Source organism: Gymnodraco acuticeps, unplaced genomic scaffold (genome assembly GCF_902827175.1).
Source record: "Gymnodraco acuticeps unplaced genomic scaffold, fGymAcu1.1, whole genome shotgun sequence".
In the NCBI taxonomy this organism is placed as follows: Eukaryota; Metazoa; Chordata; class Actinopteri; order Perciformes; family Bathydraconidae; genus Gymnodraco; species Gymnodraco acuticeps.
Window position 1 is genome coordinate 253,286 of NW_022989918.1, and position 24,281 is coordinate 277,566.

At 41.0% G+C, this 24,281-nt stretch overlaps 1 protein-coding gene and 1 long non-coding RNA gene across 2 annotated transcripts; both read right to left on the reverse strand.

Annotated features, from left to right (window-relative positions):
• Nucleotides 1-2,899: 2,899 nt before the first annotated feature.
• Nucleotides 2,900-4,918, reverse strand: LOC117542271 (putative nuclease HARBI1). Its single transcript, XM_034209837.1, is given in 5 exon segments — nucleotides 2,900-3,296; nucleotides 3,381-3,499; nucleotides 3,696-3,804; nucleotides 4,488-4,576; nucleotides 4,578-4,918. Coding segments are annotated over 5 exon segments (1,017 nt in total). The 3' UTR covers nucleotides 2,900-2,937.
• Nucleotides 4,919-12,510: 7,592 nt separating this feature from the next.
• Nucleotides 12,511-13,087, reverse strand: LOC117542269. The gene is made up of 3 exons (XR_004568403.1): nucleotides 13,064-13,087; nucleotides 12,862-12,959; nucleotides 12,511-12,771 (listed from the first exon to the last, which is right to left on the reverse strand). It is a non-coding gene; the product is annotated as an uncharacterized LOC117542269 (long non-coding RNA).
• Between the last annotated feature and the right edge of the window lie 11,194 nt (nucleotides 13,088-24,281).

Consider the following 24,281-nt stretch of genomic DNA (forward strand, 5'->3'; position numbering starts at 1 on the left):
GAGATGAGAGGAGAGAGAGGAGAGATAAGAGAGTAGAGAGAGAGAAGATAGAGAGAGGAGCATAGGAGAGAGAGAGAGGAGAAGAGAGAGAGAGCGATGCGAGAGTTCCTAGGATTCTATCTAGCTCTATACTCTCTATCTCCCTCTCTCTTCTCTCTCTCTCTCTATCTCTCTCTCTCTCCTCTCTCTCTCTCTCTCTCTCTCTCTCTCTCTCTCTCTCTCTCGTAATTTAAAACACATTTCCTCTACATGTCTACACCACCTTGCCCTCTTTGTATGTAATCAAGAAACATTAACCCTGTATAATGTTAACCAAAACTGTAAAATTATGTTATATTACTAAAAACGTATTATTGGGAATCGCGAGAAGTTTCAGAGCGACAGAGACACAGAGCGTCCCCGTAACCATGGTAACTCACTCTCACTCCTGCCTGGTGCGCATGGCGCGAGAGGAGAGGGAGAGACGCAGAAGTGAGACTGATTACTTTGAGCAACATGCATGGGAATAAGTTACAATATAATACATTTGTGTATATTTCTCGCTATTCAGATGGTCATGGTGCTGCTGTTGCGCAATGTGCAGAAGTGTCTTCTTTTCGCACCATGACATTATCAGTTATGAATTTGTTTTTCACTGCTTGAGAAAACGGACTTGTGGCTGAGAGCGTGTGAAAAATGTCAATTGTGTGAGAGTTGGCAGCCCTGTGAACTCGCTTGACATTATTATGTATGGAACTGCCAATCAGATTTATTTACTTATTAATCGAAGGTGCCGGAACGCTGTTCTGGATTGTTCCGGCCCACTTTAACCCCTGTGTGTGTGTGTATGTGTATGTGTGTGTGTGTGTGTGTGTGTATGTTCTGAAATGCACTTCAAATGATCACTTTTCTCTTGATTTCCCTTTGATATTTTCTTTAGGTACAGTGTTACTTGCAGCTAATTGATTGATTGTTTTATGGGTATTCTGTGTTGAGATGGTGCAAATATTTTTAATACATATCCAATATCTTTCTAATACATTTCTCGTGTTGTTCTTTCACATAACTAAGACTATAGAAGTGTAAAAAATAGGCTACGTCAGATTATTCCAAGGGACATACAAGTCAAATCAAGTACATTTGTATTTATATAGCCCAAAATCACAAATCAGAATGAGGGGGTCCTTGGTGTATTCTCTATCTTGTAAGGGGTCCTTGGCTGAAAAACAATTGAGAACCTCTGGCTTAACTTCCTCCTCTGTCTAATCCTCCAAATGATCTCCTGCCCATATACCTCCTCTCCTCTGTATCGTGTTTTGCATTAAGCCCTTCTTCCTAATTAGAGCTTTTTCTTTGTTGATGATGAAGCAGTTTTTTAAGGACAAAGGGAGAATTGGAATTCTGCTGCTTTGCTCCATACAGGCTTCCCTCTCATTATTTGATGTTAGGACCGTTAGGACTCATGGTGACATCTTGGTGGCCCTCTGCCAGGGGGTCTTTGAGAAGTTAACAGAATTATCCATTATAACTTTTTATTTATTTATTAAAAGTTATAATATAAATATATAATGGTTATATATGTTCTAATGCAACAAGTCTATAACTCTTAGAAATAGAAAATGTGTTCAATAATTATTAAATATCTTAAAAATAAATGTCTCATTAATAATATAAATAATAAATACAAAAATCAAAACAAATAAACCAAATGATTACATTATCTGTTAGCTCAGATTGTATTTCTGATTTTTTAAACTGTAGTATGTGCTCTGAGCAGAGGACACATTATTTTTGACACAAAACATCTTGGTAAGGTAAAAGTGGTATTGTAATATAATACATGTTTAAAGTAACCCTCCCAACCCTGCACATGTTAGTTTATAACATCCTGAGGCCTTTAGTTCTGGTTGGATAATGCAAGATAAAGGAGGAGCCTGGTGAAACAGGAAGTGGGCGTGTCTCTCTGAACACTGACGCCCTGCTGCTCCTTTATCTTCTCCCACAGCGAAGCTCCCCCATTCTTATCCTAATCCCAGTCCACAATACACAGGTATCAGATATGAACAGAGGTGGGGACTCGAGTCACATGACTTGACTCGAGTCAGACTCGAGTCACATGACTTGACTCGAGTCAGACTCGAGTCACATGACTTGACTCGAGTCAGACTCGAGTCACATGACTTGACTCGAGTCAGACTCGAGTCGTATATTTTTGGACTTGAGACTTGCTTGACTAACATTGATAAAAGACTTGACTTTGACTTAAGCTTGAGATAGATGACTTGAAAGGACTTGACTGTTTAAAATTAAATATTTGCGTTTGTTTTTGTAGTGAGATATTACGTTTAGTTTTTTCGAAAAACGTGATTATAGCGCCATGCGCGCAAACCTGGCAACCCACTAGAAGGCAGGAGTCTCAGTTAACATGGCAGCAGCTAGCTTTACTCCAAACAACTTTTTTTCCAAAATGTTTGGAGTGGTCTGCACATGGGACAAATAACTACTCTCTATTGAAAATATATTTGCTTTGCTCAATTTGCAGGAAGTTTAAAATGGTCAGCTTTCTTGCTGTGAGCCATGCTTGAATTCTTAAAGCAACAGATATGTGTTTCAGGCTGAAACAGACTCTGAGGGCCCTTTTCAAACGGACCCTAGTCCAAAATATAGAAATAAATGCCCAAACGATACAACTAAATGCCCTACTCATCAAAAAAACGAAGTTGGAGGTGGACAAATTGGAAAGAGAAAGACAGGTAATTGTGTAACATTCGGTCATTTATTTTCAAGTCAAATTAAAGGTGCATAAGGTGACCTTTATCTTTTAGGATACCTAAAAGAGAAATCCCTTTTTTCTTTACAGAAAAAGTTAATCAAAATTATGTTTTTTTCTCTTTTTCCTTCAGGAATGGCTGAGAAAATAAAAACCAACATAAATCACCCAAGGCCTCTCTCTCTGTGTTATTTGATTGCATCTCTGACAGCCCTGCCAGTAGGGTAGTCCAGTGTGATGGGGTCTACCACATCAGGAGGTTGGGGGTTTGCAGGAGGGGCCCTCTCCTTTCTCATGGTGGCGATATTGTGCAGCACAACACAGGCCGTTATAATGCGGCACGCTCTTTCAGGGGCCACTCTGAGCCCCCGCAGGCAGGTGAATCTGGCCTTCAGTATTCCAAAGGTCATTTCGATCCTGACCCTGGTTTTGGCATGGGCCACATTGAAACTTGTTTGTGGCCCTTCACCAGGGTTAGGATACAGGGTCATCAAGAATGGCTGGCAGGCATAACCCCTGTCCCCGAGCAGCACTCCAATGAAGAGCCCTGAAGATAAAGGACCATTTCCATAAGTATACACAAAAGGCAGTTTAAGAAGCACACAACAATAAGAATGTACAGTTGCCATACCCTGCTCGAGTTTGTGACACAGTGAAGACTCTGTGAAGATCCTCGAGTCATGAACTGACCCAGACCACTTTGCCTCAAGGCTGGTGATGACACACCTGTGGTCACATGTGGCCTGCAAAAGCATTTGGGTTTAACAAGCCTACTTCCACAATAAGAGCATCATAGTCAGTGTAGCATCAATGTTCATTTGCAATGCCCATGTTATAGAGAAAGATAGTCCAAGTGTGAAACATGTACTGTGTGAATATTTATATGTGTGAGTTCCTTTAATCACCCAGACTTCAATGTGTGTTCTAGTGAATGTGCAAGATTTACCTGAGGCTGTGGATGGATTTGCGATTTACATAGTCGCCTTCATTATCTCCCAGGGACGCAGAGATCGGTACGTGTGTGCAGTCGATACAGCCAAGCACCCTGGGAAACCCTATGAAATAGTAGGCTGCATGTATTATACAACAGTGTACGTCATAGGAACAACATTCACTGTAACGGAGCGTCCACACAGCAGCGTGCGTTGACGCTTGGAGGTGGGCGTATCTGAAGCTTGGGGATTTTTTGCGAGCAACGCGACCAACAACCAATCACATGAATCTCCCGCCCCCGACATACAAAGCAATAGCAATGTTAAACGAAGTAAACTGGATATAAAATCCCCAAACAGGCGAAAACCTACCAGTTTCACCCACTGTCTCTGCTACCTCCCTCCATGCCTCGCTCCTCCGGTTTGTATCCCGGTAGATGAACAGAGACTGATCATACAGCACCGGGTGATTCACTACCGCTATAATGAATTTTCCCTCCATTTTTTGGAATATGAGGAAATGACCTGCATAGTCTCTCCCAGCATACACGCGGTTTGATTGGCTAGCGCTTGTACTGGCAGATTTGCATAAAGGGGATTTCATTGGCTGACGCTTCTGCCGAGGCGACAAAAGTTGAACATTGCTCAACTTTTAAAGCGAGTAACGCCAGCAACGCTCCACGTCGCTTCCCAAAATGCAGTTCGGCTAAAAGTGACGTCTCCCCATTCAAAGTGAATGAGCAGAAGCGTTGGAAGCTTCAACGCACGCCGCTGTGTGGACGGGCCGTGAAGATACAATCACATACCTGCCATGCTGTAAAATCCCTCTTTGATGGTCTGCGTGGGACATGTGCCAGGAAACACAACAAAGGACTCTGCGAGCCCTGTCAGAGCATGTGACCTTATGAATAGCACTGCAGACTGTATTCTTGCTTAGGTTCTCTGCATCCCCCACAGCATACAGAAAACTGCCGGTTGCAAAGTATCGCAAAGCAATACATACAGTCTGCGGCACTGTAAGAGCACAACTCCGATTTGTGGCATTAGCAATATATGGCTCGAGGAGCTGACACAGATAAGTCAGCCCTTCTGACGAGAACCTGTATCTTTCATACAAATACTCTTTAGGAAAAGCCAAAGGGTTTATTCTTTCCCTAAATATCCTCTCCCGCCTGAGAGCGCCTCTCACAATCCGAGCTTCAAGCTCCACAGTGTCATCCACAAATGGCGACGTCATTTTCACAGAGATTTCATTGGTCGATAGGCGGAGCTTTTATAGACTGATCTCTTAGCCTGCAACCTAACCTGGGGGGTATACTACGAATCTAGTTAAACCTATCCTGGATATGTTTTGAGTTATCCGGTTGACTTAATCCAAAACGAAGCCGCTCTCGCTAAACTGTCCTACAACGCTGGCTATCAACTCGTTCGCTCAAGCCAGCCGTGTCCTATCTAGTTAGGTGCGCGTTCACATGAAAGGGGTGGTATCTATCTGGAGCATTCGACCAATCACAAACATGGAGAAGCGTACTGACAGTGCAGCGTCATACTTCCTGAATGAAAAGTCAACTATAATATTAGTCAAATATGAAGAAGTGAAACATTAAACATCCATGACTTAAACACTTTATCCAGGATTTAAAAGCCACAGAGCTGCACCTGCAAGGTGAATACAGCTGGTAACAGAACAAGTGTTTGAATGCGTACATTAACAGGTTTATGATATCACTGCCCCGTCCAAGACACGAGTGGATCTGACTTTAATTACATTTGACTCAAGTGTTTCGTCAACTTAATGTGTTGCTTAAAATAATACTTCTGCATACAGTATGTGACACTGTGAGTGTTGCACGGCCAGATACGGCTCAGCTGACTCAGATAAGGAAATATATGATACATTATGATGTGATATGAATGATAATGGGACATATCGACGTCTGCACTCACGGTGCCACGGACTGTAGGCAACGTAATGTTACTTTGATCCGGTTACTTATGTTGTGGCAGATATTTAATTTAGCTTTCTTAACATAATAGTATAATAGTTATTGTAGAGGAAACTTCTGTGTAGCAGCAATGCAGTGGGAGTCACCGACTCAGGAAAGAGACACGGGAAGAGCAGGAGCTTTGATGTCAAACACTGATGGTTTATTTGGAGTTACGGCCGGAGAGATTCACATCACAAGTCACAGCAGTCACGGTCTGACTGCACGGGTGGATTGCCACGTCAATTCTGAAGAACTCTACCTCAGACCCATGTATTTAGCTAGTTCTGAGAGCATCATCAACATGCTGCATAACAAGATCAAATCATAACACCTCTATCAGCTGACGCCAACAGGCAGGAACAGGGAGACAGAACACTGTGAGCACAGCAGCCAAGGTTACGAGGTGCGTGTGCTCAGTCAGGACAGTTTGAACTGATAAACTGGGTCAAAGTTATGGGCCTTGGAAAATATTTCCACAACAGTTATAATAGTCAGACTGCTCTGAAGATGGGAGGTGATGTTCTATTAATTTTCACGTTCACACAGTCGGTGATTTTGGCCGGCCGTCTTTCCTGCAACGGCAGTTTAAACTGTATTTCCTCCGCACACTAAGCTTTGATTGGTCAGCAGGCGTGGTGCTTTCGCGGAGTTGATCTCTTATCCTGGAACCTATCCGGCTTCGGAGCACAGGCTAGGTTCCAGGATAAGTCACCATGGAGATCTAGCCCGCTAAAAAGTGAACCAGCTTCGTAGTACCTGAAATCCCAGAAGTTATCTTGCTAAACGAAAATCCTGCTTCGTAGTATACCCCCCTGCTCCGGGGCAGGTTAGCCGCTCAGCATAAGTTACCATGGAGATCTAGCCTGCTAAAAAGAGAACCAGCGTCGTAAGACCGGAAACCCCGAGTTTTCCCTGAAGTTAGCCGGCTAAGCGAAAATCCTGCTTCGTAGGACAGGCCCCAGGTCAAAAACATGGATCAAAACAAAGGTTGAAGATATGCTTGGCAGGCTTTGGTTTAAACGCTATAAAAGTTAAGGCTCATGGCATTAAGACAATCTGGCAGTGAATTGATGTGGAACCGTAAATGTAATAGGGAGCAAATAATGAAGTATAAACAAGAACACTAAAAACCATGATATTATTAGCTTCAAAATGAAAAACATTTGGTCCATATGAGTTAACAAAACCTCAGAAAACAACACATTAAATCATTTGAAATGCGAAGCAGTTTTTTTTACATGGTTCTTGCATAACCTGTGATTGTTATTGTAGACATGCAAAGAAAGGATTATCATAACCGTAGGTAGGCAGTCATTTTGACCCAAACCATGATTGGTTCCCTCTACCTAACAAAACATTAAAACTGGACTTGCCAAAACATAACATTTGATTAATTATTCTATTTTTTTTTTTTAAATGTTCATTTATTCACTTATAGGCAGGTGTAGGGAGACGGAATAAATGTGACAGGTTTACAAAATTAGGATACAAAAAAATTTGGTCTAGGTTGGTCTATGCAGGTCATGGCTCTATATCCTACTGTTTTACCCATTCCATAATTATTATCCTATCACAAAAAAATCCAATCAGAGAAAAAGAATGACAAAATGCTCCACAAACATGCACTATAATGTATGACTTTAGACCCACTAAGACATGGGTCGGCAACAGGCGGCCCGCGGGCCATTGTTGGCCCGCCAGCAATACTATTTGGCCCGTAATTTTGAGAATCAAAAATAAAATATTATTTTGAGATTTTTTTTTTTTTTTTTACAACATAGGACCGAGAGTCGCACATCAGGGTTTCCGTTAGCCGGTAATTACCGGTTTTCATCTGGTAAAATGCATTAAAAACTGGTAAATTAAAAACCTGCTGGTCAAAATGTCTGGTAATAATTAGGGATGCTCCGATCGATCGGACTTTTTTTAAATACTGAAGTTAAAAGCATCAATCTTGTGCACTTTGAGAGCAACATTAAGAGATATGGATACATCTCTCAACACCCATATGTCAAAAAGAAATCAAAGAATCAGAATCAGAAACGGGTTTATTATTTAAAAACACTTCATTTTCCAATTAAATCATAAACTATGTAAAATTATTAGAAGTTGTTAGTAATCAGATTAAACAGAAAAAAGGGATGGAAGGAGGAAATAATAATCCCTCATCTCTTGCTGTTTGCGGTTGAAATGATCTCTTTTGCTGGCCAAATGGAAAGCAGTGATGTCTCACTTGCCTTGGCCCTCTATCTGCAGTCCCTAAATCAGTCATGTTACCCATTGACTCTTGTCTGTTCTGGTGTTCCTGTTCATTGTTGTCTCCATTGTCGTTCTTGTCTGTTGTATCTCCTTCTTGTGTGTCCCTTTCTCCTGTTCTCCTTTCTTCATCCTCTACTCTGTTTGGCTCATCTGTGATGACTGTGTAGGTAAACACAAACAAGTATATAAGTCAATCAGTTTCCAGCTCTGTCAAATAAATGAATTTCAAGATACACACATTTGTCTTCATTAAAATGAGTGTCACCACACTGTCACAAAATGTAATACTAACCAATTGAAAATAGTTAAAGTTACATTGGAAACCTCTTGTAGATATCACTGTTAAGAGTAGTTATCTGCCAATAGGACAGAATCATTCCTATACAAATGCAGTTTGAGTAATTCACTTAATACTCTAATATAGTCATCTTTCTGCTTTCAACACTAAGGAAAGCTGTACAATTTGACATGATAATGAGGAAAAAAGGCCTCCGACAATGCAGATCATTTTTTGATCATATCAATTTTAAGATGCGGGTCAAGGCTTAATATGTGGGAGCATAGTGTCCCTTGCTCCCTTTCAGGAGCCCCACTGGATTGGCTTTGTATAAAATATATATATATTATATTTGTATAAAAAGCTTGTTAGCTGGCTGTCCATCTCATAATGTTCACATAGAAACTAGCTGTCAATAGGAAATATAAATCAGAATAATTATATTTTCATGCAAAATCTGTCACAAAAAGAGGTTGCACATTTAAATGCAGGTGTTGTTATGGCAACGTCAGTGGCCAGACAGCCACATTTACTGCTGCAAATACGTTCAAACATGCTGTCGACACCTAAAGCAGTGGCAACTATGCCACCATTTCAGCTGACTTTTTCTCAGAAATACTGTCACATAACATCCATATATATTTCAGTGCTAGGTTGATGCTTAGCTAAGCTAACTATGAAACACTTTAACTGACAGGACTCAGGAATCAGGATCAACTGTGTACTACTTACTGTAAGGCAGCTTCTAGCTTCATGTCGAACACAGACAGTAAGTCAACATTTCCCAGAGAGCTTTCTTTGAAATCACCAAGTAACGCTAAAAAACATTACATTTAGATTGTATGACAAAGTGTTTATTTAATATATCTGGCTAGCTATAGCTACTTGCTAATGGTTTAGCTTACCCGCGCGATTCAAAGTAACGTCAACGTAGCTATAATTTATGCTTTGCTTACATGTTCGCATAACTTGTAAGTTTACTGACAGGTACATACCTTGTTCACCTGGCTCAGGTGGTGGCTCTGGGGTTGTTGTGTGAGCCACCACTTGAGAATGGCCGTCTTTTTTATTAAAGAAATGTCTAATGTCCATCTTCAGAATCTCCGCGTCCGGGGCTGACAGTTTAAAGTTTAAACATTGTCACAGCGGAGAGGTACGTACCTGTCAGCCAATAAAACACGTTTATTTCCATGCAACTCTCTGATTGGTCTGGTGGCGTGGTCTTGCCTCTGTGTTGCATTCACTGAACATGGGAAATTACATTTCTGCCGTCCGTCCTATAGGTAAAGTAGGTTAAGACACCTTCATGCCGATCTAGATCCCTCCGCTTCGCGTCGGGCTCCTGATCAGCCTGTCGGTGTTCTTTTCCCCATAATGACCGCGTTGCTGCACATTATCCCTAATGCCAAAGGAACTGCACACTGAATATGTGTCGCCGTTTGATGTCTATGTCTGGACTGCTGCGTAAAAAGGAGGGTTTCTGCCCCGTTACTTCTGCGCTGTTTTTCATGTCCCAGTTCGAAAAGCAAACTGCAGTTTGCTTTTCGGCCCAACGGTATACAGTTAAATCGACCGGACTTCTTTCTGGAGATGTGAGCGTCCTTAACAACGGTCAATAAGTCCTTGACAGCGGTCTGTCTGTTCGGTATTAACAACGTGTCACGTGTTCTGAATTGACCAATCAGAATCGAGTATTCAACTAAGCCATGTAATAATGTATTATATTATTGAGGGAGAATTTGTCCGGGGCGCGTCTATCGTTATTCCAACCCAGTTTAGATTTTGCTTCCGCATTACGCAAGAACGTAGCTCTACGCGATAGCGTCATAGCCTTCTTCTTCGGCTGTTATAGCAACCTGGCGTTACATCTCTATGGGCGGCAAATATGATCTGACAAGCGAAATACCGTCCTTTTAAACGCCCATAATTATAATAATAAAATAGTGCTTCTTTGTCAATATGACTGACGACCACACTTATGCAGTGCTGAGGTAATGATACATTAGCAAACATCTGTATATATAGCCTATATAATGTTTCGTTTTTTTGTTTGTCATGTAACATATTAACGTTTTGACCTTCTGTTTAGGATGTAAAGGTATCTATTTAATATTTTATTTAATGTATATTTTGTTATAATACAACATTTGACATTAATAACATATAAACGTTTGTAAAATATAAAAATGAAATGTTGGGACATTTATAAAAATGTATTCCTTTACATAAAAGTGCTTTCCAGAGGTGTAAGAAGTGATAAGATCTTGTACTGTACTTGAGTAAAGGTACAAGTACCAGAGTGTAGAAATACTCAATACTTTTATTATATTGTGTTGTTTATATATATGTATGTGTGTGTGTGTGTGTACAAATAAATTAATATAAAGTGTATGTCAGTGTGTGTATAAATGAATGAATACATTTGTGTGTATACATGTGTGAGTACATATAAGTGTGTGTTTATATGTTTATAAATGAATAAATGTGTGTATATATATATATATATATAAAACAGTATCATTAAATAATGTTGTGTGTGTATAAATGAATGAATACATCTGTGTATATTTATGAATAAATACATGTGTGAGTACATATAAGTGTGTGTGTATATGAATAAATGTATATATAAAATAGTATCATTAAATATATATATATAAAATAGTATCATTAAATAATGCTGTCAAATAAATGAAGTGCACAGTAATAGTCAAGGTTATATTCAATATTCTGCTGATAAGATAAGATATTTAAAACGTCTTTTGTTTGTCCTGAAAACGACATTTGAGAATACACACAGGCTATTTATAGATGATAAAACACCAGTAATACAATCTCAGGAATCTTCGATATGGCTTTGATTACAGGATCGTTTACTTTCAGTCAACAAACAAACAGGATCGTTTACTTTCAGTCAACAAATCCTTTGGAAAGACAAAAAACAACTATTCATCCTGCTTTACCGCGACCGCTATAACAGCCGAAGAATAACAGCCGAAGAAGAAGGCTATGACGCTATCGCGTAGAGCTACGTTCTTGCGTAATGCGGAAGCAAAATCTAAACTGGGTTGGAATAACGATAGACGCGTCCGGTGTCAGTACCAGATATGTTCGGCCTACCAGATATGTTCGGGTGTATTTCCGTCGCATCCGTCATCCGTCATATACTCACCTCCCTCTGCTCCCAGCGCTATGCTGCCACACACCGGCCGTCTGCGGAACTGCAGCCGGAGGAACTCGGTACAGCTTGTTATGTGTGTGTACTTAATTATTTACAATTAAAAAATATATATATTCTGCGTTACTTTAGCCAACACTTTTATAATATATAAGCCTGATCATGTCGTTGAAAGCAAGTACAGATGTTCTCCCTTTTCCACAGTTCTGTGTGAACTTCATCTAAGGCAGATGCTTTGCTTCTGCACCAGTTTAGCAGAAGTCTGTTTTGTAAGACTGGTTTTGTTGCAGTCTGTTCATGCTATGTGTTTCTTGCGTAAGACTATATACACACGGAACACATGTATTACAGGGCTGTACCCAGTGTGCTTCATAAAACATTTTTGAAGCTTATTTTTTTAAATTAAGCCGTTTCCATGTTATAACAGCATCTCGTTAAATCAATATCGGAAACAATAATTGTCTTTTTGTGGTTATTTAAATGTAATTTATGGTGCTGTTAGAGTGCTTATAGACTGACCCGTTAATACAGATGCCCCCCCTTTGTGTGCGGTGAGCTGGAGAGAAGGCAGTCTATTTATTTTGGTGAAAAAAAACCCCCTAACATATATGGATTGAATCAGAATATTGTGTTGGATCAAAACATATTGTACATTTTGAGAATTCTTACATCTATTACAATACATTTTGAGCTTTGGACAATGTTTGGATCAAACGAGCCAGAAACAACCTTAAGCAGCCACCACTGGAATATTATTGCAGTAATATTATAATACTAGTAGCCTTATATTAGTGTAGCCTAATATTGATCGACAAATATTTAGAAATAAATCTGGTTCTGCCTGCCTGCCTCATCGCACTATGCCCTGCTGCATTACCATGTATAGTATTTACATTCATAATGATCCTTTTTTGTTGCAGAGCTTTAGAGGCTTTAAGAGACGAACTGTCAATGATGCCAACTTGGCGACCTACAAACTAGATATAGCAATCTTGGAGCTATTGCGGCTAGCTACTTTCATTGGAAAGAGTCTCTAATTTTTTGTATGTATATATTTAATATATCCATCCCAAGCTTACCTACCCAACTGAATGAATTCACACATTCAAGTAAATAGAAAGACAGCACAGCATTCAAGTGTTTATTGAGAATTTGAACTTCAACGTTAATGGAAAAAGCTCCAAACTTTTCTCTACAGCCCTTAGTATCAAGAAATCCTTCTAGTTCCTTTTACATGTGGATAGGAAAACAGCACAGATTGTTCAGAATATATGAGGAAGCCATCAGGGAAGCAGCATGACCCAAGGCAGGACTGCAGAGACAGGTTCAGCCACGACCCGAAGTCCACGACCCGAAGTCCACGACGGGCAGCGTCCGGGAAAACCAAACTTGAAGGTAAGATATCAAAGGATGATCTTCATTAATTGCAGTGACAATTTAGTCTATTCTGACATTTGTTTGTGTGAGTTAATCTTTACCTATGATATCTGGTTGCAGAAGGGACTGCAATAGCCTGGATGTTGGTCATCAGAGTAGATGCCCTGCAATTCTCCTCTTTTACCTTTCCCAACATATCCTATGAATAGAAAAAGAAAATATTGTAATTGAATCACACTAGGACCACAACACACTAAATATGTAATGACACATAAACATTATTATCCAGAATAAGAAGTCTACCTGGTTTGCAGTTTTTGTAAGGCTCCAAGCATCCACGGCAGGTGTCAATGGTGTACATGACGTTGAAATCCTGCTTGTATGAAGCAGAGAACAAACTCCATGTAGCAACACCTGTGTAAAACAAGCATTTCAATAGAGCCATTAAAAATATGCATAGACACCACAGCTGTCGTATACTGCTGCACCTTCACTGAATCACTTACTCTCAAGCCAGCGAAAGTGGGCCCCTCTTCTGAAAGACACAGTGGACATTGTGTCTCTGAAGGTGGTACACACTAGAGTGAGTGATGAGTACGCTTTGTCACCTTCCTGGAGAACCACTTCCATCAGAAGGTCCGAGAGAAGACAGTTTGGCAGCTGTGAAGTATTGGTCAGACTAGATCAAACATATTTAACAACACATTGACTAGACTGTTGCCAGCACAATCGAAATACCAAGATTCTTTGGGCTTCAGGTAGCAAAAATACACATTTTTAATATTAATGTTGAATATATCACACACATTTTTCTTATGTTTTGTTATTCTTCTCCTTGAGGTAAAAAACAGCTATCAATAAAGTTAAAAAAAGCAGTGAGACATAATAGTTGGAAATTCTGCCGTGATCATAGGTCGTTTTTTAAACAAAAAACAGTTACTGCTTCACTGAAAAGATATTACCTCCAATATGAAGCACATGTCGGACTTTTGAAACTGGACCTTTGAAGGAAAATATAAGGTGTGGGTCATGTGATTGTTTAATTACATGTGTATACAATTATCAATATTGATATGTATGCATGTGTTAAATAATCTGGATTGTTACATTTCTTTATCACAAACAGGAGTGTGCCTATTGACCTCATGTTCTGTCTTTTGCTTCTTTGAGACCCTGGCTCCAGTGCCCCTTTGAGCAGCTCTTCGGCCTCATTGGTCCAGTAAGAAAACCTCTGTCCGTGGCTATAAAAATCACATAATATCAGGATGAAAATGTAAATCAGTGTCAAAGAAACTGTTGTCTATAAAGTAACATTTAAAATGTATGATTTACCCTTCAATCTGGTACCGTTCCATGAGCATAATGCACCACCATTTCCGGATCTGTGCTATGTCCCGCTAAAAGAAAATGTAACAATAATAAAGTTGAAAATGAATGGAACCTCATCATTTGTCTACTCAATGTTAGCCCCCTCTTCCCCCTGAAATACTAACTCAGAGGATAAATACTGACCTCGGTAAACCAAAGTGGAGCATCTGTGCTGAAGTTGAGTGCATACTGTGAAAGGATAAAGATCTGTTAAGTTATGAGTTTCAAAAACTAACAAAACCCCTTAAAAAAAAGTGTCAAGGGAGGAATTTACCATCAGTATGAAGACACCACAGTCATTGCCCGTGGTTTGGTGAGGCAAACCCTGTAAGAATTTGGAATATAACAGTGATGTTCATGGTCAAATGGAAAATAAAGACATGTGAAAGCAGGTGTATGAGATGGTGGAGAAATGTACCTTGACGTCTCTGCCGAACTTTACTGTCCACTGACCTGGAGCAATGCGGTGCGCTAGGTCACTGTCAAAAGAAATGATAAGACATGGGAATTGATTTGGTGAAGGAACGCTATACTCAATATAATTCATGTTTTTGGATTTCCTTACATTGAACTATTACATGCCTTAAAAGAGGAAAGTTATGAAAGCCACTGAACGGGGATAAAATAAAACAAACAAAAATACGTTTACCAGCCTCTGAACAAAGCTGAACTTGAAAACAACCTTTGAACAAGGCTTATAACAAAATGAACATTATAATTCATAGCATCCTGTTGCAGACTCTTTTTCTTTTGGTTCCACTAAGGACACTCCAGACTTTGTGGAAATGGAGATATATTATAAATGAATTTGATCAGATTCAGACCCCTGGTCTACAAGATGGTTACTGCAGTATTAGAATACTATAAACTATTTAGAACTCCCATACAAGCCACAGAACGGTGGGGGTAATCATGTTACAAAAACCTAAATATGTCCTTGTAGGAATTGTCCCCAAAGCCATCTGGCTTAAGAGGGTCGAGCAAATATAACTCTCTCTTTGCTGGCTTGATCACCTGTCAACCATTGACAAAATAGCTGAAATTAGACATAATCAAACACCAGAAGAAAACCACACAGCACAACTTATGTTCATTTTGTACATGCTGGTGAGATCATTTGGAACAGACTCACGCAAAGCAAACACGTCAGCTGTTTTGGACTTCCAGGTAGGAACCACATACATATCCACGATGTATATATCTTTGCCCTATATTGATAGTTTTTCAAAAAAAATGAAATCTTCATAGAAGTATGTTCAACAACAAGAGACAACCACACTTCACGAGATTGGAGTTTCACCACTAAACAGCTATTTAGAAAATATGTGTTATTCAAAAGAAAAAAGCAGGCCAATGATGTCTGTTGAAAACCGTACATGTCTTTGGGTGGCTTCTTGTACCATCTTCAGGCACGTGTTTCCAATCTGAAACAGTAACAACAGTAAGTTACCTGTGCCATTTATTTGAGACAAGATGAAGTTGGGAGGAAAGCTCAAGTATACCTACATTTGACTCCATGCACTGAGGAAGACCCAGGCTCCAAAAGTCCTCTCTGGTCAGGCACACATCACCCTCCTTCACAATGACCTCTGCTCCAGGCCTATTGTGGTCTAGCACATAGCTGAGCTGCAAATAACAGATTGCAAAACATACTTCAAGCCAATAGAAAACATAGAAAAATTCAAATCAAAACAATGCACCTCCATCACTGTGCATGAAGTAAACATATATCTACCAGCTTGTCTTGAATCGGATGTAGATCCTTTGCGTATTTCGCACCAGAGAGGGCATACTGGTGGTCAGCAACAGACCCCTCCGAATCCAACTTCGGTTCAGCTGTTATTAGATAGACAAAAAATAAACAGTATTATTGAAGTACCACACATGAAGTATACCTAAAATGTGTCCTTGTATTGATAATCAAAATACCTCTCAACATAGGCCTGATAAAGGGCTTCAGCTGAGACACATTCACACTCTGTCTCAGCTGAGCTCCTGTTGAGCTCAACAGGGTTGCCACACCCTTGTTGGTGATTGAGGAAACCACATAAGGGCCAAACCAGTTGCACTCCAGTTTTCCACCTTTTCGGCCCTCCTTCCTCTTATTCGCTCTTAGGACCTCATCTCCAACGTTAATCAGGAAAGATTTCACATTCTTTCCCTTGCGTTTTTCAAAAGAGATTTTCTGTCTCTGTTGTGCTATTTGGATGTTCTGGTAAATCTGAGAAAGATATGTAACAGTTATCATTTACAGTCCTTAACATACGCTTGCATTTTTTAAGAGTTATTATGTTTTAAATATTGCCATTTTATTCTCACCTTCGAGTGCAAATCTGCAATGGTTGCAGCCTTTGCCTCAAGCTGCTGTTCTGCCTCATCAGCAGGCACCAAAACAGAGGTATCATCCCTGTCATTGACTGTAGCATTTATAACACCCGGGACGCGAGGGTGCCTCCCAAACTGGGCAAAATAGGGCGTGCACTTGGTTGACCTCTGAAAGCATAAAAATTCCTTTTAGTATCTCTGTTGAGTATTGTTTCCATCTGCATTTGTTACAACATTGTACCTGCTTTGAGGTGTTAATGCTCGCCACAATGCCCCTCAGATGTAAATCCCAGTCATTCTGGTCCTCTCCACAGTACTTTGCAAGTGCTTTTTTTATGTTTTGGTTTGTACGCTCATCTTGGCCATTGCACTGGGGATGGTACGCTGAAGTGATGCAGTGTTTTACACCCAGTGCATCAAAAACACCACGGTTGACCTGCAGATGGTTTAGTGTACACCAATTACCAAATTACCTGAAAAATCGTATTACATTGTTACACATAACACATACACTGTATTAGATAGATTATTGTACCTCATTGACAAATTCCCGTCCTTGGTCGGTAATGATCTTCTCGACAAGACCGAAATCGAGAAGAATATTCACAATCTTTTTTGAGACCTCAACAGCTGTTTTGTGGTAGAGCATTTTTGCTACCACCCACTTCGTGAACAGATCAGTCGCTGTTAGAATGTATCTGCAATATAAAATGCAGAATGTTGTAAATACATACAGAATCACTGTAAATGATTTCCTTTCTTTTTAAACCAGATTCTTCACGTTTAGAACCTTTAAAGGAGGTTACACATGCTTCAGCCCATCATGATAGTACCTTTTGCCCTTAGCAGTGGAGGGAAGTGGGCCAATGAGATCCACACCAAGGACAGTCCATGCCTCGGGAACATGAATGGGATGCAGTACGGGTGCAACCGTTTTAATGACCTCGTGTTGCTGGCAGCGGGGACACTCATCAACCTTAGCAAATATCATACATTTTCAATCAGCAAAACAAAAAACTTTAGGTATAAAAATGATAGAACAGAGAAAACTTTCAGAGGAGACAGAATTAAACTGTTAAAGTTCTGAAATATGTTTTCTCTGCTCTGATGGAGCTCAAACTGTCTCACTCTGTTTCAATGTACACATACAACACATTTCTGTAGATCAATAATCAGTCAGTCAGTCAAAAACTCCCACCCATTTCTTCACGTCCTCCCGCATAGTGGACCAGTGGTACGTTGCCAAAACCTTCTCGGTGGTGCGCCTTCTCCCTGCATGACCTCCGGAACCCAGGTTATCATGGCACTCCTTCAGGACATTGATAATTTGGTCCTTGGTGCACACAACCATCCTCTCATTGTCCTTGTATGTGTAGTACAAATCTCCAGCTGGCACAACAGGAACAACAAAACAATCATTTAGACATGTGTAGAGATGACATTATGACTAAAAGCTGTTCAAGAAATCCAGTGGCAAATGTGGTTTAGACGTAACAACTACAGTAATGTAAAGTGTGTATAAAAAGAAAAAGGAGAAACAAGCTGTGGAGTCCTTGCGATTTACTGAAAAATGTTGGAATTGCAATATGATAAACCATTAGAGGTATGATCACTTTTGCACCAAAAAACACCATTAGATAAATAGATATATACTTTATTGATCCCTATAAGTAAAGGGATGTGATGATGTCACATGTACAGGGGGTTTATACCTCATAATAAAAACGTATGTTCGTGACTTAACCATGGTCTTATTCTGTTACTTACCTTTGATCAGGTATTGTTTGGATGCCCTCCGAATGAACGCCTTCCTTTTATCATGCTTTTCAGCGGCGATGGTGAGATTGTGGTAACCACCATTGAGCACGTACTGCTTTATCTCAGCATAAAAGCTCTCCATTTCTGTCATGAAAGTTAAAATGTTCGCGGTAATTATGGGGAAGCGGAGGGATCTAGATCGTTCACACATAACAAGCTGTACCGAGTTCCTCCGGCTGCAGTTCCGCAGACGGCCGGTGTGTGGCAGCATAGCGCTGGGAGCAGAGGGAGGTGAGTATATGACGGATATGACGGATGACGGATGCGACGGAAATACACCCGAACATATCTGGTAGGCCGAACATATCTGGTACTGACACCGGCGTCAAAGAAAAAACATCCGGGGCTAAAGCCCCGGATGTTTGTTGTTTGTGGAATCATTTATTGAAAAATGAATCTGAATTGTTTTATCTGTAACGATTATAAACTGAAGCGATATAAAAATGACTCCCATTAACTGAGTTTTAAACATCAGCATATCCTGTCATAGTCCGGTGATTACCTGCTAACGGAAACTTTGCTACACCATTCTTATTCTTATTATTGAAACATGACCGGTAAGTTTCAAATTTGTCCGGTAAAATAAATTATGTCCCGACATATCCGCTTACATTCATAATGTCAGCGGAGGGAGGGGAAGCTGCGCTGTGGAAGAGCAGGGTGGCGAGTGAGAGCTGTCATCTTCCCTTTACAAGCTTCAAACATGTATTTATCGTGTGATTTTGGAAATAAAAGTTTCATATTCTGAAAGCCAAGACTTTGTTTATTTAAAATCAAACAAAACACCCGAACCCCGAAAACCTAGTTTTTTACGCAAATCCACGTTTATTTTGAAATGAGCCGTTGCGACTTCCGACTGATTTCGATAGAGCGGGTCACATATGGCAAATGTGTGGTTGTGGGGAACCAGGTCAATTAAAGTACTTATTTAACTATTAAATATATTGAGTTTGAGTAAAATACTTGGTTACTGATTAATTTAGGTTATAATATATTAAATAGCAAAACATGCTGTAATTGATTTATTTTGTCCTTTGATATTTTTTAAAGGTTTTCAACCTGAAAGAATCCTAATGTGTCTTTGAAAAGGTGAAATAAAGAAAAGGAACAAGGATTCCAGTTGAGTTGCCCCTCAAGCCTCTCAAATGTGGGCAAACACTCAAATAAATGCCAAAAACCCAGAGAACTTGACAATACTTATCAGAATATGTTAAATAACACTGCTTCCTAGTTAATAACTCTACTTTACTCAGTGGAGGCTCGTCCATTGAGGAAAGGGAGGACCATCCTCTCTAACATTTCAGAGAAAAATAAACTTTGAAGAGAACAATAAATACACCTCAATTTAAAAGATAAGTCTGTTAAAATACAGATAATAGCCCTGGCTTTGGGACTGAAATGGGGCTGGAGAGGACGAGCCTCTCTTTGGGCGGGTCTAGCCAGAGGCTCTGGATTGGGCACCTATATCATCAGTGAACCAATTAGCGGATCTGACTGCGCATCAGAGTGTTGATGGGGAGGCTTATCAGCAATATCAGAGTTTTTTCTGAACCGGGGAATAGGGGCGCTGCGCCCTCTTACCAAAATCAATTCCTTGAATTAGGCTTTGATTATGTTCTGGCCCGCCATCTTGTGGCTCAGCAAACAATTGGCCCAAGGCCAAATTTACTTGCCTACCCCTGCACTAAGAGATCAGATACTGAGATGTACAACAAGCTTCAAACACAAATAACATGAACACATTAGATGATGCACCAAGTATGTCATTCAGTGGGAATAGAGGCTTTTCCAAGTCTCTTCCATTATAAATGTGTGATTACTTGAAAGCACTCAGAGGTTACACATGCACAGTAACAGGGCTTCTCACCTCACAGCAACAATATAATGCACTGCTACAGTCTAAACTCAGCAATGTAAAGCAAGCCTTGACCTTTATAACACTGAGACACTTACCTTAACAACTTTATTACATGATTCACATTGAGCAATGTATGCTGAATTGATTGATTGAGTATAAAAGAAGCCTTATTATCAGTGGCGTTTTCTCCCGGAGGCCAAGGGAAGCCAGGCTTCCCCTGTTTTTTCGGATTGTAGTTATAACTTAAATAAATAAAGAAAAACACTTTGTTTTGTTTCTGTAATTCTACTTTCCTGTGTGTTCCTGCCGGACCGTCTCTCCGTCTCTCCCCCATTCTCATTGAGTATTTTACAAAGAGTGAAACAGCGCCCCTCTAGATGTCATGGTGAAACAGTAGATTGCATTCACTGTTGCGAGAGGAGGCCAGCAGAATCTAGCTTCCCTTGGTGAAAAAAAATTGAGGGATTAACCAATCAGATGAGGCCCACGTGATGCCCCTGCCAACCTGTGATTGGTCAGGGCCATGCCAGGGGAAGCCAGCCGCCTCTAGCTTCCCTTCAGGGGCGGCTGGCGGCTGGCGATTTGATTGGACACTGCCATCCAATCACATCAACATCAATTTGAATACTGTAACTGTCATCACCGCCGTTAGAAATGATCAAGCAAATGAAGCATTATGGAGGGAGGAGATTTGGCGTACTTAATTAAGCATAACTTCACTAAACTTCCGCTACAGCAGCCACTAAAAATTAAAGCAGATGGCAGGACAACGCCCACACTCGAGCTGTGTACACAGAGGAATAAGGGATCTAATCGGACGTTCAATGAGGACAATTATGTCCGCACGGAGTGGCTAACTGGAAGCGCTAAACTTCAGCGTCTATTTTGCTGGCCATGTCTTCTTTTTGACAAGGGTTCGTGCTCCCTGAACAATCCTTGGGCAACTTCAGGATTCATCGACGTTGCCAACCTGTCACGGGCAATTGAGAGGCACGGTAAATCTAAAAATCATATAGATTGTGCTGTGAAATTAAAGCTTTTTGGACGCGTCAGGATTGACGAGGCTCTGGATGTAGCAAGAACCATTAGCACAAAGAAGCACAACGAACAAGTAAAAAAGAACCGGGATATTCTGAGGAAACTCATCATTGCTGCCCTGTACCTTGCACGTCAAGAGCAAGCATTCAGGGGACACAATGAGGCCGCTGGCAGCTCTAACAGGGGCAATTTTGTAGAGCTGGTACGTGCATTTGCAGAGTTTGACACTGCACTCGCGGAGCACTTGGGATCGTCAACAGTCTTCAGTGGTATGTCAAACACCATACAAAATGACATAATTGAGAGCATAGCTCGTTGTATCCAGGATGAGACTGATAAAGAAATACACATTTCTCCTTTCATTGCTGTACAAGTGGATGACACATCAGACATCTCCAATAAGTGCCAACTCACTATCATAATCAGATATGTGAATGAAAAAGGCAGTGTGTGTGAACGTTTCCTCGGCTTTTTTGATGTCAGCTTAGAAAGAGATGCAAAAGCTGTAACATCAGTTGTCATGAGAGCCATCGGGAACTACAGCCCAACAAACAAACTGATTTGTCAGACTTATGACGGAGCAAGCTGCATGAGTGGACAGCACGGTGGCGTTCAGGCTTTAGTGAAAGCACACTGCCCCAATGCGCTATTCATCCACTGCTATGCTCACAAATTAAATTTGGTTTTAGCACAAGGCACAAACAACATCCAAGCAGCCAAACTGTTTTTTGCCAATCTCGATGCCTTCCACAATTTTTTCTCACGTTCATGTAAGAGATCAGCACTACTGTCTGAAGTTGATCGAGCTGTGCGTGTACCAGGGGGTTCTGCTGTGAGGTGGAATTTTAAAAGCCGCGCAGTACACGCCATCCATGAAGGACGCGGGTCGCTCTGTATCGCTTTTGACAGGATAATGACAGAGCCGGGATGGGACAAAGAGACCATTGCACAGAGTGCTTCCTTGAAGCAAAAACTTGAGGATTTTGACTTCACCTTCCTGCTCGGGGTCTTTCAGTCAATTTTCGGCCTCACAGAACCACTCTTCCAGGTTCTGCAAAGCAAGACGGCGGACATAAAAAAATGCCAGGATCGGATCATGAGCACTCTCAGCGCTCTCAAAGCCACAAGAACAGATGAGACATTCAGTCGCATTTACGATGACACGGTCAACGCAGTCGGCGATCCTGTGCCCCGACGTAAACGACGTCGCCGCGGCTGGGACGACCTGGAGCAAGGGTTTAACCAGCACCAAGAAGGAGACGAGGAAACGGTTGTGTCTTTCCGGCGTCTTTACTTCCAGATTGTTGACGGCATAGTGTTGCACATGACCCAAAGATTTGCAGATATGGAGCACCTGCACTTTTTTCGGATACTGGAACACACATCATTCACATCGTTCTGCAACCCTGATGCATTTCCCAGCAGTGAGCTGGCTCAGCTGATCAACACGTATCCATTCTTTGATGAGCAGAAGTTAAGGAATGAGCTGCACACGCTGTACAACAACCAGTGCTGGAATTGGGCCGGTACTCACCGGTACGCAGTACCGGCACTTCTGGTTCTGACCCATGGAGTACCGGCACTTCTTGCTCAGTACCGGCATGCTGGCGGTACTCCGGTACTCATGCACCGTGCCAGTACTCAACACTCTCCCGCCGTTCTTATTATACATCCATATATATATATACAGCCGCCCGGTACTCAGTAGATGCGTCATGAGGTGCCGAACGGACATTCTCATCGCTCTAACCGCTGGAGTTTCACAGCGGCTGTCAGCTGTTTACTCCTGTCATTCAAACAGAACGTGCTGGAGAGGGGGCGGGGCTTATATTCTCCATGTAAATACTGTGGTGGAAACGACTATGTCAAAATTAACCTATTTGACCGTGATTTAATAGTAATACACGTTTCAAAATAATAATAATAATAATGCCGAAGTAACAACATACTGAAAACTGTTAGTAAAACCATGTTTTAATGCTTTACAATTTACATACCTAGATGCACGTGTGTTGTGTTTATGCAGTGCAACTCCCACCCAGTGGGTGGCTATGTAGAGTGATAGAACAGAGCAGGCACGCCCCCGAGAGAAGGAAAGCAAGTCACGTCACAAATTAGCATTTCTAAAATGTTAGCGTGGATTAATAAAAGTGCAAAAAGACAGCGGTTGTCGCCGGAAGAAACTTCAAATACAGAGAATGCTGTGCCTGTGTTGGAAATTGTGTCTGATGGGGAGCTTTCTTTGGTTGATCCTCCTGCTCCAAGTTCTAGTGCATTAGCATTAGCACTAGCTCCGCCGCCTCCTCCAGAGCCTCTAACGTTAGCTGCTGCTGGCGCAACTGCCACCACCAACACCGGGCAAAGCGATGCACCTGACTGCTGGACAACGGACCAGGTGCAATATTTTTTGCAAGACCAATGCATGGCTCCTTCTTAAAGATAAGAAGCTAGGATGTCGGATATGCAGAGATGTCAAATCTTTGGGAATACACACTGGACAAGGACTGACACTGTCAACTGAATGGGGTGAGTGTGCAGTGTCTCATTTCGGTGTTGACAAGGGCAAACAACAAGCTAGCCTGATAAAAAAAAATCAAAGAACATAAAGATTCACAAGCCCATGTAAAAGCTGCTGCCATCCTTACATCTGCTTCACGTGAAACTATTCAACATCAAGTGCAGTCTATGCATAAATCTGAATTAGACACCACTATCAGAGTTTTTCGAACGGCATATACAATTGGCAAACATAGCCGGCCATTCACAGACATGCCAATTGATTTGAATGTACAGAAACTGAATGGGCTGAACGTGGGCAGGGTTTTGCACTCCAATAAAACCTGTGGCGAAATCATCGACCACATAGCTCATGAGCTGAAGAAAAAAATGGCAAAAGACATTACAGAAAACCAAAGAAAACTCTGTGTTTTGGTCGATGAATCTACCACTATTAGTGGTAAAACGGTGCTTGTTGTGTGTCTACGCTCAGCATTAGCTGATGCTGAGCCCGAAACGTTTTTTTGGGAGCTGATCGAGTTGGATGGAACAACGGCTGATGACATCACAAAGGCGTTAATGGAGTGTCTTGGAAGAGATTTTAACGAGGACTTTTTA